Source organism: Callionymus lyra, chromosome 13 (assembly GCF_982586985.1).
Source record: "Callionymus lyra chromosome 13, fCalLyr1.hap1.1, whole genome shotgun sequence".
In the NCBI taxonomy this organism is placed as follows: Eukaryota; Metazoa; Chordata; class Actinopteri; order Syngnathiformes; family Callionymidae; genus Callionymus; species Callionymus lyra.
The window spans coordinates 190,001-205,000 of NC_141830.1; the positions used below are offsets into that span (position 1 = coordinate 190,001).

The window sequence follows — 15,000 nt, forward strand, 5'->3', positions numbered from 1 at the left end:
TTGAGACAGTTCTACTTCAGAACAGTGGTCTACATGAGGGCGTCTATGTTGAGACAGTTCTACTTCAGATCAGTGGTCTACATGAGGGAGTCTATGTTCACAGTTCTACTTCAGAACAGTGGTCTACATGAGGGCGTCTATGTTGAGACAGTTCTACTTCAGAACAGTGGTCTACATGAGGGCGTCTATGTTGACAGTTCTACTTCAGAACAGTGGTCTACATGAGGGAGTCTATGTTCACAGTTCTACTTCAGATCAGTGGTCTACATGAGGGAGTCTATGTTCACAGTTCTACTTCAGATCAGAGGTCTACATGAGGGAGTCTATGTTCACAGTTCCACTTCAGAACAGTGGTCTACATGAGGGCGTCTATGTTGAGACAGTTCTACTTCAGAACAGTGGTCTACATGAGGGAGTCTATGTTGACAGTTCTACTTCAGAACAGTGGTCTACATGAGGGAGTCTATGTTGAGACAGTTCTACTTCAGATCAGTGGTCTACATGAGGGAGTCTATATTCACAGTTCTACTTCAGATCAGTGGTCTACATGAGGGCGTCTATATTGACAGTTCTACTTCAGAACAGTGGTCTACATGAGGGAGTCTATATTCACAGTTCTACTTCAGATCAGTGGTCTACATGAGGGAGTCTATATTCACAGTTCTACTTCAGATCAGTGGTCTACATGAGGGAGTCTATGTTCACAGTTCTACTTCAGATCAGTGGTCTACATGAGGGCGTCTATGTTGACAGTTCTACTTCAGATCAGTGGTCTACATGAGGGCGTCTATGTTGACAGTTCTACTTCAGAACAGTCGTCTACATGAGGGAGTCTATGTTGAGACAGTTCTACTTCAGAACAGTCGTCTACATGAGGGAGTCTATGTTGACAGTTCTACTTCAGATCAGTCGTCTACATGAGGGAGTCTATGTTGACAGTTCTACTTCAAAACAGTGGTCTACATGAGGGTGTCTATGTTGACAGTTCTACTTCAGATCAGTGGTCTACATGAGGGTGTCTATGTTGAGACAGTTCTACTTCAGATCAGTGGTCTACATGAGGGTGTCTATGTTGAGACAGTTCTACTTCAGATCAGTGGTCTACATGAGGGTGTCTATGTTGAGACAGTTCTACTTCAGAACAGTGGTCTACATGAGGGAGTCTATGTTGAGACAGTTCTACTTCAGAACAGTGGTCTTCATGAGGGTGTCTATGTTGAGACAGTTCTACTTCAGAACAGTGGTCTACATGAGGGAGTCTATGTTGACAGTTCTACTTCAGATCAGTGGTCAACATGAGGGCGTCTATGTTCACAGTTCTACTTCAGAACAGTGGTCTACATGAGGGAGTCTATGTTGAGACAGTTCTACTTCAGAACAGTGGTCTACATGAGGGAGTCTATGTTGACAGTTCTACTTCAGATCAGTGGTCTACATGAGGGAGTCTATGTTCACAGTTCTACTTCAGAACAGTGGTCTACATGAGGGCGTCTATGTTGAGACAGTTCTACTTCAGAACAGTGGTCTACATGAGGGCGTCTATGTTGAGACAGTTCTACTTCAGAACAGTGGTCTACATGAGGGCGTTTATGTTGACAATTCTACTTCAGAACAGTGGTCTACATGAGGGCGTTTATGTTGACAGTTCTACTTCAGAACAGTAGTCTACATGAGGGTGTCTATGTTGAGACAGTTCTACTTCAGAACAGTGGTCTACATGAGGGAGTCTATGTTGACAGTTCTACTTCAGAACAGTGGTCTACATGAGGGAGTCTATGTTCACAGTTCTACTTCAGATCAGTGGTCTACAAGAGGGCGTCTATGTTGAGACAGTTCTACTTCAGAACAGTGGTCTACATGAGGGAGTCTATGTTGACAGTTCTACTTCAGAACAGTGGTCTACATGAGGGAGTCTATGTTCACAGTTCTACTTCAGAACAGTGGTCTACATGAGGGGGTCTATGTTGACAGTTCTACTTCAGAACAGTGGTCTACATGAGGGAGTCTATGTTGAGACAGTTCTACTTCAGAACAGTGGTCTACATGAGGGTGTCTATGTTGAGACAGTTCTACTTCAGAACAGTGGTCTACATGAGGGAGTCTATGTTGACAGTTCTACTTCAGAACAGTGGTCTACATGAGGGAGTCTATGTTCACAGTTCTACTTCAGATCAGTGGTCTACAAGAGGGCGTCTATGTTGAGACAGTTCTACTTCAGAACAGTGGTCTACATGAGGGCGTCTATGTTGAGACAGTTCTACTTCAGATCAGTGGTCTACATGAGGGAGTCTATGTTCACAGTTCTACTTCAGAACAGTGGTCTACATGAGGGCGTCTATGTTGAGACAGTTCTACTTCAGAACAGTGGTCTACATGAGGGCGTCTATGTTGACAGTTCTACTTCAGAACAGTGGTCTACATGAGGGAGTCTATGTTCACAGTTCTACTTCAGATCAGTGGTCTACATGAGGGAGTCTATGTTCACAGTTCTACTTCAGATCAGAGGTCTACATGAGGGAGTCTATGTTCACAGTTCCACTTCAGAACAGTGGTCTACATGAGGGCGTCTATGTTGAGACAGTTCTACTTCAGAACAGTGGTCTACATGAGGGAGTCTATGTTGACAGTTCTACTTCAGAACAGTGGTCTACATGAGGGAGTCTATGTTGAGACAGTTCTACTTCAGATCAGTGGTCTACATGAGGGAGTCTATATTCACAGTTCTACTTCAGATCAGTGGTCTACATGAGGGCGTCTATATTGACAGTTCTACTTCAGAACAGTGGTCTACATGAGGGAGTCTATATTCACAGTTCTACTTCAGATCAGTGGTCTACATGAGGGAGTCTATATTCACAGTTCTACTTCAGATCAGTGGTCTACATGAGGGAGTCTATGTTCACAGTTCTACTTCAGATCAGTGGTCTACATGAGGGCGTCTATGTTGACAGTTCTACTTCAGATCAGTGGTCTACATGAGGGCGTCTATGTTGACAGTTCTACTTCAGAACAGTCGTCTACATGAGGGAGTCTATGTTGAGACAGTTCTACTTCAGAACAGTCGTCTACATGAGGGAGTCTATGTTGACAGTTCTACTTCAGATCAGTCGTCTACATGAGGGAGTCTATGTTGACAGTTCTACTTCAGAACAGTGGTCTACATGAGGGAGTCTATGTTGACAGTTCTACTTCAGAACAGTGGTCTACATGAGGGAGTCTATGTTCACAGTACTACTTCAGAACAGTGGTCTACATGAGGGGGTCTATGTTGACAGTTCTACTTCAGAACAGTGGTCTACATGAGGGAGTCTATGTTGAGACAGTTCTACTTCAGATCAGTGGTCTACATGAGGGCGTCTATGTTGAGACAGTTCTACTTCAGAACAGTGGTCTACATGAGGGAGTCTATGTTCACAGTTCTACTTCAGATCAGTGGTCTACATGAGGGAGTCTATGTTGACAGTTCTACTTCAGAACAGTGGTCTACATGAGGGAGTCTATGTTCACAGTACTACTTCAGAACAGTGGTCTACATGAGGGGGTCTATGTTGACAGTTCTACTTCAGAACAGTGGTCTACATGAGGGAGTCTATGTTGACAGTTCTACTTCAGAACAGTCGTCTACATGAGGGAGTCTATGTTGACAGTTCTACTTCAGAACAGTGGTCTACATGAGGGAGTCTATGTTGACAGTTCTACTTCAGAACAGTGGTCTACATGAGGGAGTCTATGTTCACAGTACTACTTCAGAACAGTGGTCTACATGAGGGGGTCTATGTTGACAGTTCTACTTCAGAACAGTGGTCTACATGAGGGAGTCTATGTTGAGACAGTTCTACTTCAGATCAGTGGTCTACATGAGGGCGTCTATGTTGAGACAGTTCTACTTCAGAACAGTGGTCTACATGAGGGAGTCTATGTTCACAGTTCTACTTCAGATCAGTGGTCTACATGAGGGAGTCTATGTTGACAGTTCTACTTCAGAACAGTGGTCTACATGAGGGAGTCTATGTTCACAGTACTACTTCAGAACAGTGGTCTACATGAGGGGGTCTATGTTGACAGTTCTACTTCAGAACAGTGGTCTACATGAGGGAGTCTATGTTGAGACAGTTCTACTTCAGATCAGTGGTCTACATGAGGGCGTCTATGTTGAGACAGTTATACTTCAGAACAGTGGTCTACATGAGGGAGTCTATGTTCACAGTTCTACTTCAGATCAGTGGTCTACATGAGGGGGTCTATGTTGAGACAGTTCTACTTCAGATCAGTGGTCTACATGAGGGCGTCTATGTTGACAGTTCTACTTCAGAACAGTGGTCTACATGAGGGCGTCTATGTTGAGACAGTTCTACTTCAGAACAGTGGTCTACATGAGGGCGTCTATGTTCACAGTTCTACTTCAGAACAGTGGTCTACATGAGGGAGTCTATGTTGACAGTTCTACTTCAGATCAGTGGTCTACATGAGGGAGTCTATGTTGACAGTTCTACTTCAGATCAGTGGTCTACATGAGGGCGTCTATGTTGAGACAGTTCTACTTCAGATCAGTGGTCTACATGAGGGGGTCTATGTTCACAGTTCTACTTCAGATCAGTGGTCTACATGAGGGAGTCTATGTTGACAGTTCTACTTCAGAACAGTGGTCTACATGAGGCCGTCTATGTTGAGACAGTTCTACTTCAGATCAGTGGTCTACATGAGGGGGTCTATGTTCACAGTTCTACTTCAGATCAGTGGTCTACATGAGGGCGTCTATGTTGAGACAGTTCTACTTCAGAATAGTGGTCTACATGAGGGAGTCTATGTTCACAGTTCTACTTCAGATCAGTGGTCTACATGAGGGCGTCTATGTTGAGACAGTTCTACTTCAGAATAGTGGTCTACATGAGGGAGTCTATGTTCACAGTTCTACTTCAGAACAGTGGTCTACATGAGGGAGTCTATGTTCACAGTTCTACTTCAGAACAGTGGTCTACATGAGGGCGTCTATGTTGACAGTTCTACTTCAGAAAAGTGGTCTACAAGAGGGCGTCTATGTTGACAGTTCTACTTCAGATCAGTGGTCTACATGAGGGAGTCTATGTTCACAGTTCTACTTCAGAATAGTGGTCTACATGAGGGCGTCTATGTTGAGACAGTTCTACTTCAGAACAGTGGTCTACATGAGGGAGTCTATGTTGAGACAGTTCTACTTCAGATCAGTGGTCTACATGAGGGAGTCTATGTTCACAGTTCTACTTCAGATCAGTGGTCTACATGAGGGAGTCTATGTTCACAGTTCTACTTCAGAACAGTGGTCTACATGAGGGCGTCTATGTTGAGACAGTTCTACTTCAGAACAGTGGTCTACATGAGGGCGTCTATGTTGAGACAGTTCTACTTCAGAACAGTGGTCTACATGAGGGCGTCTATGTTGAGACAGTTCTACTTCAGAACAGTGGTCTACATGAGGGAGTCTATGTTGAGACAGTTCTACTTCAGATCAGTGGTCTACATGAGGGCGTCTATGTTGAGACAGTTCTACTTCAGAACAGTGGTCTACAAGAGGGCGTCTATGTTGAGACAGTTCTACTTCAGAACAGTGGTCTACATGAGGGCGTCTATGTTGAGACAGTTCTACTTCAGAACAGTGGTCTACATGAGGGCGTCTATGTTGACAGTTCTACTTCAGATCAGTGGTCTACATGAGGGCGTCTATGTTGAGACAGTTCTACTTCAGATCAGTGGTCTACATGAGGGCGTCTATGTTCACAGTTCTACTTCAGATCAGTGGTCTACATGAGGGCGTCTATGTTCACAGTTCTACTTCAGATCAGTGGTCTACATGAGGGCGTCTATGTTCACAGTTCTACTTCAGAACAGTGGTCTACATGAGGGTCTGACCGTTCATAGATGGTCTTCAGGGGGACGTGCTCCGGGGCGTCGGCCTCCTCCAGGTACAGGATGACCCAGGAGGTCCTGTAGGGCCACTGCTCCGTCAGGTTGATCCAGGACGCCAGGCGGTCCCAGTTGAACGTGATCTGATTGGCTCTCAGCAGACGACCTGCAGACACACCTCCGCTGTGATGTCATCAGCGTGACATCATCGAGCTTCACGTACCCGTCACTGACACGATGTTGAACAGACGCCTCATGGTGGGCGGGTTGATGTCCGTGAACCAATCATCTGTCAGCATCATCTTCGACAGGTCGAACGACATCTGACGAGTCATTGAGCGTTGAGCCTGGCGCCGCCTGTAGGTGTCCTGAGGAACAACACTTATGTACTCATGTACACACTTATGTACACACTTATGTACACACTTATGTACACACTTATGTACACACTTATGTACGCACTTATGTACACACTTATGTACGCACTTATGTACACACTTATGTACACACTTATGTACGCACTTATGTACACACTTATGTACGCACTTATGTACGCACTCATGTACACACTCATGTACACACTCATGTACACACTCATATACACACTCATGTACACACTTATGTATACACACTTATGTATACACTTATGTACACACTTATGTACACACTTATGTACGCACTTATGTACGCACTCATGTACGCACTCATGTACGCACTCATGTACGCACTTATGTACACACTTATGTACGCACACTAATTTATACACACTCATGTACACACTTATGTACACACTTATGTACGCACTTATGTACGCACTTATGTACACACTCATGTACACACTTATGTACACACTTATGTACGCACTTATGTACACACTTATGTACACACTTATGTACACACTTATGTACGCACTTATGTACACACTTATGTACACACTTATGTACACACTCATGTACGCACTCATGTACACACTTATGTACACACTTATGTACGCACTCATGTACACACTCATGTACACGCTTATGTACACACTTATGTACACACTCATGTACGCACTCATGTACGCACTTATGTACGCACTCATGTACACACTCATTTACGCACTCATGTACGCACTCATGTACGCACTCATGTACGCACTCATGTACGCACTCATGTACGCACTCATGTACACACTCATGTACACCTTCATGTACACACTTATGTACACACTTATGTATACACACTTATGTATACACTTATGTACGCACTTATGTACGCACTTATGTACGCACTTATGTACGCACTGATGTACACACTTATGTACACACTTATGTACACACTTATGTACGCACTCATGTACGCACTCATGTACGCACTCATGTACGCACTCATGTACACACTTATGTACACACTTATGTACACACTTATGTATACACACTTATGTATACACTTATGTACACACTTATGTACACACTTATGTACACCCACTTATGTATACACACTTATGTACACACTCATGTACACACTTATGTATACACACTTATGTATACACTTATGTACACACTTATGTACACACTTATGTACACACTTATGTACACCCACTTATGTATACACACTCATGTACGCACTCATGTACACACTTATGTATACACTTATGTACACACTCATGTACACACTTATGTATGCACACTTATGTATGCAGACTTATTTATACACACTCATGTACACACACTTATGTACACATTTATGTACACACTCATGTACACACTTATGTACACACACTTATGTACACATTTATGTACACACTCATGTACACACTTATGTATGCACACTTATGTACGCAGACTTATTTATACACACTCATGTACACACACTTATGTACACACACCTATACATATACACACACACACATATATATACACACTTATTTATACACACTTATGTACGCACACTAATTTATACACACTCATGTACACACACTTATGTACACACACCTATACATACACACACATATATATATACACACTTATTTATACACACTTATGTACACACACACACACACACCTATATATACACGCACTTATTTAAACACAATTATATACACACACACACATACTTACTCTGCGGTTGAGTGTACTTTTGCTGCCGGTCCTGCTCAGTTCTCCTATACTGTGCTGAGAAAGTTTCCGGTCCAGTTCCTCGTGCCAGCCTGCACACACGCACACATGACACACACACACACACACACACACACACACACGACACAACAGACGCACACTCACCGTCGGCAGCGTCTCCGTTGGGGGGACCTCCTGAGCCTCCTGAACCTCCTGGACCTCCTGAGCCTCCTGAGCCTCCTGAGAGCTTCTTGGCGCTGCAGAGCCCCCTGCTGTTGAGGAAGACCGGCAGGTGCACGATGTTCCTCATGTAGTCGTGTCCGTTGATGTTGGAGTCCCTGAGGACGCTGTTCAGGTTCTGGTTGATGGCCTTGATGATGATGTGGGGGTCGCTGGCGAAGATGGAGATGAAGGGACCTTTGGAGAAGAGCACGCGCACCTGCGACACACACCTGTCACACACCTGCTTCTTCTTCTGCTGCACAAACAAACCACTCACCGTGTCCAACATCTGCAGAACCTTGTCCTGCTCACACGAGTCCAGTCCGTCGATCACGACCGCCAGCCTGGTCTGGTGCTGAGTGAAGCCATCGATGGTCCTCGTCATCTTCGCCATGAGCTCCACCTCCTTCTTCAACACCTGCCAGAGTTGTGTAGTTCCTTACTGTTGTTGTTACTTCCTGTTGTTGTAACTTCTTGTTGTTGTTACTTCCTGTTGTTGTTGTTGTTGTTATTTACTGTTGCTACTTCCTGTTGTTGTTACTTCCGGTTGTTATTTACTGTTGTTGTTGTTATTTACTGTTGTTGTTGTTATTTACTGTTGTTGTTGTGACTTGCTGTTGCTACTTCCTGTTGTTGTTGTTATTTACTGTTGTTGTTGTGACTTACTATTGCTACTTCCTGTTGTTGTTGTTACTTCCTGTTGTTGTTGTTATTTAATGTTGTGACTTACTGTTGCTACTTCCTGTTGTTGTTGTTGTTATTTACTGTTATTTCCTGTTGTTGTAACTTCTTGTTGTTATTACTTCCTGTTGTTGTTGTTGTTGTTATTTACTGTTGCTACTTCCTGTTGTTGTTACTTCCGGTTGTTATTTACTGTTGTTGTTGTGACTTGCTGTTGCTACTTCCTGTTGTTGTTGTTATTTAATGTTGTTGTTGTGACTTACTGTTGCTACTTCCTGTTGTTGTTGTTATTTACTGTTATTTCCTGTTGTTGTAACTTCTTGTTGTTATTACTTCCTGTTGTTGTTGTTGTTGTTATTTACTGTTGCTACTTCCTGTTGTTGTTACTTCCGGTTGTTATTTACTGTTGTTGTTGTTATTTACTGTTGTTGTTGTGACTTGCTGTTGCTACTTCCTGTTGTTGTTGTTATTTACTGTTGTTGTTGTGACTTACTATTGCTACTTCCTGTTGTTGTTGTTACTTCCTGTTGTTGTTGTTATTTAATGTTGTTGTTGTGACTTACTGTTGCTACTTCCTGTTGTTGTTGTTATTTACTGTTGTTGTAACTTCTTGTTGTTGTTACTTCCTTATTGTTGTTGTTACTTTCGTTGCTGTGGTTCTACTTCATTTGATGCTGCGCCCTCGAACGGCTTCGCTATTGTTAGAGGGCACCGCACCAATTCGTAGAACCCGAGACAATGATCATAACTCAGGGGTTGTATATTGTTGTTGTCACTACTACTGTTACTGTTGTTACTTCCTGTTGTTGCTAATTGTTGTCATCACTTCCAGTTGTTGTTGTTGTAACTTGCTGTTGTTGTTGTTACTTCCTGTTGTTGTTACTTACCTACTTTACTGTTGTTACCTTCTGTTGGTATTTTCTGTTGTTGTTACTTCCTGTTTTTATTTACGTTGTTGTTACTTACGTTGTTGTTACTTCTGTTGTTATTTACGTTGTTGTTACTTATGTTGTTGTTACTTACGTTCTTGTTACTTCTGTTGTTATTTACGTTGTTGTTACTTACGTTGTTGTTACTTCTGTTGTTATTTACGTTGTTGTTACTTACGTTGTTGTTACTTACGTTGTTGTTACTTATGTTGTTATTTACGTTGTTGTTACTTACGTTGTTGTTACTTCTGTTGTTGTTACTTCTGTTGTTATTTACGTTGTTGTTACTTACGTTGTTGTTACTTCTGTTGTTATTTACGTTGTTGTTACTTACGTTGTTGTTACTTCTGTTGTTATTTACGTTGTTGTTACTTACGTTGTTGTTACTTCTGTTGTTGTTACTTCTGTTGTTACTTATGTTGTTGTTACTTCTGTTGTTATTTACGTTGTTGTTACTTACGTTGTTGTTACTTCTGTTGTTATTCACGTTGTTGTTACTTGCTGCTGTTATTTGACACTGTGTGTGTAAGTGTGTAGCCAAGTGTGTACCTTCATGAAGCCTTCACTCTTCAGCTTGTGCAGCCTGTTGGCGGCGCCGTGGAGTCGTTTCCTCTGAGAGTTGACCAGCGAGTCCGTCACCTGCCACCAGGTCTTGCAGTTGAGAATCAAGGCCACGCCCACAACACTGACCAGAGACACCAGGCTGCCGTTGAGCGCTCCACTGCTGCCGTCGCCCTTGAGCAACGCCAGCAGAGCCAGAGACACCAGGAGACACACCAGCACCAGGATGAAGAGAAGGAAGGAGGGAACACAACAAGTCTTCTTCCACTTCCTCTTCCCTTCCAGAAGAACACAGGGTTATTGACACACATGTGTAGATGTGTGTACAGATGTGTGTGTAGATGTGTGTGTAAAGATGTGTGTGTAGATGTGTGTGTAGATGTGTGTGTAAAGATGTGTGTGTAGATGTGTGTGTAAAGATGTGTGTGTAGATGTGTGTGTAGATGTGTGTGTAAAGATGTGTGTGTAGATGTGTGTGTAAAGATGTGTGTGTAGATGTGTGTGTAGATGAGTATGTGTAGATGTCTGTGTGTATAGATGTGTGTGAGTGAGTGAGTGAGTGAGTGAGTGAGTGAGTGAGTGAGTGAGTGAGTGAGTGAGTGAGTGAGTGAGTGTGTGAGTGTGTGAGTGTGTGTGTGGGGGTGTGTGTGTGTGAGTGAGTGTGTGAGTGAGTGAGTGAGTGAGTGAGTGAGTGAGTGAGTGAGTGAGTGAGTGAGTGAGTGAGTGAGTGAGTGAGTGAGTGTGTGAGTGAGTGAGTGAGTGAGTGAGTGAGTGAGTGAGTGAGTGAGTGAGTGAGTGTGTGAGTGTGTGTGTGAATGTGTGAGTGTGTGTGTGTGTGAGTGAGTGTGTGAGTGTGTGAGTGAGTGAGTGTGTGAGTGAGTGAGTGAGTGAGTGAGTGAGTGAGTGAGTGAGTGAGTGAGTGAGTGAGTGAGTGAGTGAGTGAGTGAGTGAGTGAGTGAGTGTGTGTGTGTGTGTGTGTGTGTGTGAGTGTGTGTGTGTGTGTGTGTGTGTGTGTGTGTGTGTGTGTGTGTGTGTGTGTGAGTGTGTGTGTGTGTGTGTGTGTGTGAGTGTGTGAGTGTGTGTGTGTGTGAGTGTGTGTGTGAGTGTGTGTGTGTGTGAGTGTCTACCTTGAGTCTCGTCTGACTTGAAGACTCTGAACAATCTTGTTGCTAAGAAACCAAACTCTCTCTCACACGCGTCAGAAAGAGTCGCAATCATTTCAGCCATTGATGTTTCTCCTCCAACACTAGACAACCTGTTGTAGTCTGTGAAGAGGAACCTGTGACAGGGTGAGAGGGTGAGAGGGTGAGAGGGTGAGAGGGTGAGAGGGTGAGAGGGTGAGAGGGCGAGAGGGTGAGAGGGTGAGAGGGTGAGAGGACAAGAGGGTGAGAGGGTGAGAGGACAAGAGGGTGAGAGGGTGAGAGGGTGAGAGGGTGAGAGGGTGAGAGGACAAGAGGGTGAGAGGGTGAGAGGGTGAGAGGACAAGAGGGTGAGAGGGTGAGGAGGGTGAGAGGACAAGAGGGTGAGAGGGTGAGAGGGTGAGAGGGTGAGAGGACAAGAGGGTGAGAGGGTGAGAGGACAAGAGGGTGAGAGGGTGAGAGGGTGAGAGGACAAGAGGGTGAGAGGACAAGAGGGTGAGAGGGTGAGAGGACAAGAGGGTGAGAGGGTGAGAGGGTGAGAGGACAAGAGGGTGAGAGGGTGAAGAGGGTGAGAGGACAAGAGGGTGAGAGGACAAGAGGGTGAGAGGACAAGAGGGTGAGAGGGTGAGAGGGTGAGAGGACAAGAGGGTGAGAGGACAAGAGGGTGAGAGGGTGAGAGGGTGAGAGGGTGAGGAGGGTGAGAGGACAAGAGGGTGAGAGGGTGAGAGGACAAGAGGGTGAGAGGGAGAGAGGGTGAGAGGACAAGAGGGTGAGAGGGAGAGAGGGTGAGAGGGTGAGAGGACAAGAGGGTGAGAGGGTGAGAGGATGAGAGGGTGAGAGGACAAGAGGGTGAGAGGGTGAGAGGGTGAGAGGGTGAGAGGGTGAGAGGGTGAGAGGGTGAGAGGGTGAAAGGGTGAAAGGGTGAGAGGGTGAGAGGGTCATACCTGACAGGCAGGGCTCTCGTGCTCTGCTCCGGGAGCTCCGGTGGGTTGACGAACATCAGCCTGAGCAGCAGCTCCAGGTAACCCAGGTGTCTCTCCAGGCGTGTGCTGATGATCCAGGCCCAGTTCCAGCTCTCACCTTCTCGACGCCCGCCGAAGTAGACCAGCACTGTCGGGTCAGAACCAGCGTGAGCGCCACAGTCGGGTCACAGCAGGCGCCGCAGGTCTCACCAAACAACATGTACAGCAGGGCCAGCAGGCTGAGGCAGACCGCCAGGCCCAGCTGGGGGTCCACAGTGAAGCCCAGGACGCCCCCCACACACCCGCAGACCAGCAGAGACATGAAGACCAGAAGCCACGAGAACTGGAACAAAGGCTCGACCTGTTGCCCTGCAAACGTCTTCATCTCATCTGCAGAGGAGCAGTTAGTGTGTGAGTGTGTGTGTGTGTGTGTGTGTGTGTGTGTGTGTGTGTGTGTGTGTGTGTGTGTGTGTGTGTGTGTGTGTGTGTGTGTTTATGTGTATATATGTGTGTGTGTGTGTGTATTTACCCTCCAGCTTCTTCAGCAGGAAAGACTTGCCACTCCCCCACTGAGCATACAGACCCACACAGATCGGCGGCTGCATGGTTGGTTCACTGAGGATGTCGGCGAGAGCAGAACTATACAAGTCGTATCCTAACATGTCGCCGTCTGTGTCCGAGGGAGACAAGTGACCTGGAGAGACATCAGCTGTTAGTGTGTGTGTGTGTGTGTGTGTGTGTGTGTGTGTGTGTGTGTGTGTGTGTGTGTGTGTCCGAGGGAGACAAGTGACCTGGAGAGACATCAGCTGTTAGTGTGTGTGTGTTGTGTATGTGTGTGTGTGTGTGTGTGTGTGTGGACAACACTGGATGCTGACCCTGAGTGCAAGGAACTATTCTATGCCTCCCTGCACTCCGCCATAAATAAAACCCCCCCTACCGACAAGCTCATTCTCCTTGGGGATTTTAACGCGAGAGTGGGCTCTGACGGTGTGCTCTGGAAGGATGTGCTTGGGCAGCACGGTGTTGGTAAGCTCAATGAGAATGGTCTTCGCCTCCTCACTCTCTGCTCTGAGTATCGGCTGGTCATCACCAACACCTTGTTCCAAATGAGGAACAAATTCAAGACCTCCTGGCAGCACCCCCGCTCTAAACACTGGCACCTCCTTGATTATATCATCGTCCGCCAAGCTGACAGGAAGGAGGTGCGAGTCACCAGAGCCATGCGTGGAACTGACTGTTGGACTGACCACCGCTTGATCAGAACCAAACTCACCCTGGAACTCTGTCCTCCACTGAGGAAAACACCACCCTGTAAGAAGCTCAATTGCGATGCACTGAAGTCCCCGAACTCAGTCAACCAGCTCAGGGAACAGATTGCTTTACAGCTGTCCAATCTCCCTGAAACACCAGTCGTTCCTGACATCAACTCTACCTGGAGCACTCTGCGCACTGCTATCTACCAGGCGGCAGTAGAGTCTGTAGGGTACACCAGACGGCGACACAAAGACTGGTTTGATAATAGCGCACCAGGTATCCACAACCTACTTCAGGCAAAGCACAAGGCCCTTGCAGCTCACCTCTCCAACCCCAAATCCACGTCGCTGAAGGCCCACTTCACCAACATTCGGACAGAAACCCAGCGCACCCTCAGAGCCATGGAGAATGACTGGTGGACAAAGAAAGCACATGAGATCCAGCATCACGCGGACACTAACAACTCCCACGCTTTCTATGACGCCATCAAGGTCATCTATGGCCCACAGAGGAAAAACATATCTCCGGTCAGATCAGAAGATGGTACCATCCTGTACAAGGACAAACAACAGATCCTGGACAGATGGGCTGAGCACTTCAACACCCTGCTGAACACCTCATATCCAACTAGGATGGACACACTTGCTGACCTCCCATGCCTCCCAACCGTCACAGATCTGGATTCCTCCCCCAGCTTTGCTGAAGTACGAAAAGCCATCGCTGGCCTGAAGAACAATAAGAGCCCGGGGCTTGATAGAATCCCGGCAGAAATACTGAAGCATGGCGGATACCTGCTCACCCGCAGACTACACCAACTGATCAGTACCATCTGGTCATCTGAAGTCATCCCGCAAGATTGGAAGGATGCCAACATCATCACAATCTTTAAGCGCAAAGGTGACAAAGCAGACTGCGGTAATAGCAGGGGCATTTCCCTCCTATCGGTTGCCGGAAAGGTGCTAGCACGGGTGATGCTCCTTCGACTAGCATCTCATGCTACTGATAACATCCTGCCCGAATCCCAGTGTGGTTTTAGGCAACAGCGCAGCAACACTGACATGATCTTTGTTGCTAGACAGGTACAGGAAAAATGCAGAGAACAATGCAAGGACCTGTACCTAGCTTTCATTGATCTGTCCAAGGCCTTCGACACAGTAAACCGGGAACTGCTGTGGGATGTGCTGGGGAAGCTGGGGGTTCCACCAAAGTTCAGGAACATCTTGCGGCAGTTCCATGATGGAATGCAAGCCTGTGTGAGTGTTGGTGGCCAGCA

At 45.9% G+C, this 15,000-nt stretch overlaps 1 protein-coding gene across 2 annotated transcripts in view; it reads right to left on the minus strand.

The window, feature by feature from the left end:
• kidins220b (kinase D-interacting substrate 220b) overlaps positions 1-15,000 on the minus strand; it is a 45,432-nt gene that overhangs the window by 12,589 nt on the left and 17,843 nt on the right. For both annotated transcript variants that reach the window (XM_087805729.1, XM_087805728.1), the window contains exons 13-22: positions 13,003-13,167; positions 12,684-12,863; positions 12,456-12,621; positions 11,500-11,651; positions 10,361-10,650; positions 8,479-8,619; positions 8,145-8,418; positions 7,983-8,071; positions 6,104-6,248; positions 5,887-6,046 (exon numbers count right to left, since the gene is read on the minus strand). In XM_087805729.1, the coding sequence (XP_087661855.1) occupies positions 5,887-6,046; positions 6,104-6,248; positions 7,983-8,071; positions 8,145-8,418; positions 8,479-8,619; positions 10,361-10,650; positions 11,500-11,651; positions 12,456-12,621; positions 12,684-12,863; positions 13,003-13,167 (1,762 nt within the window). The remainder of the gene's footprint in view (positions 1-5,886; positions 6,047-6,103; positions 6,249-7,982; positions 8,072-8,144; positions 8,419-8,478; positions 8,620-10,360; positions 10,651-11,499; positions 11,652-12,455; positions 12,622-12,683; positions 12,864-13,002; positions 13,168-15,000) is intronic.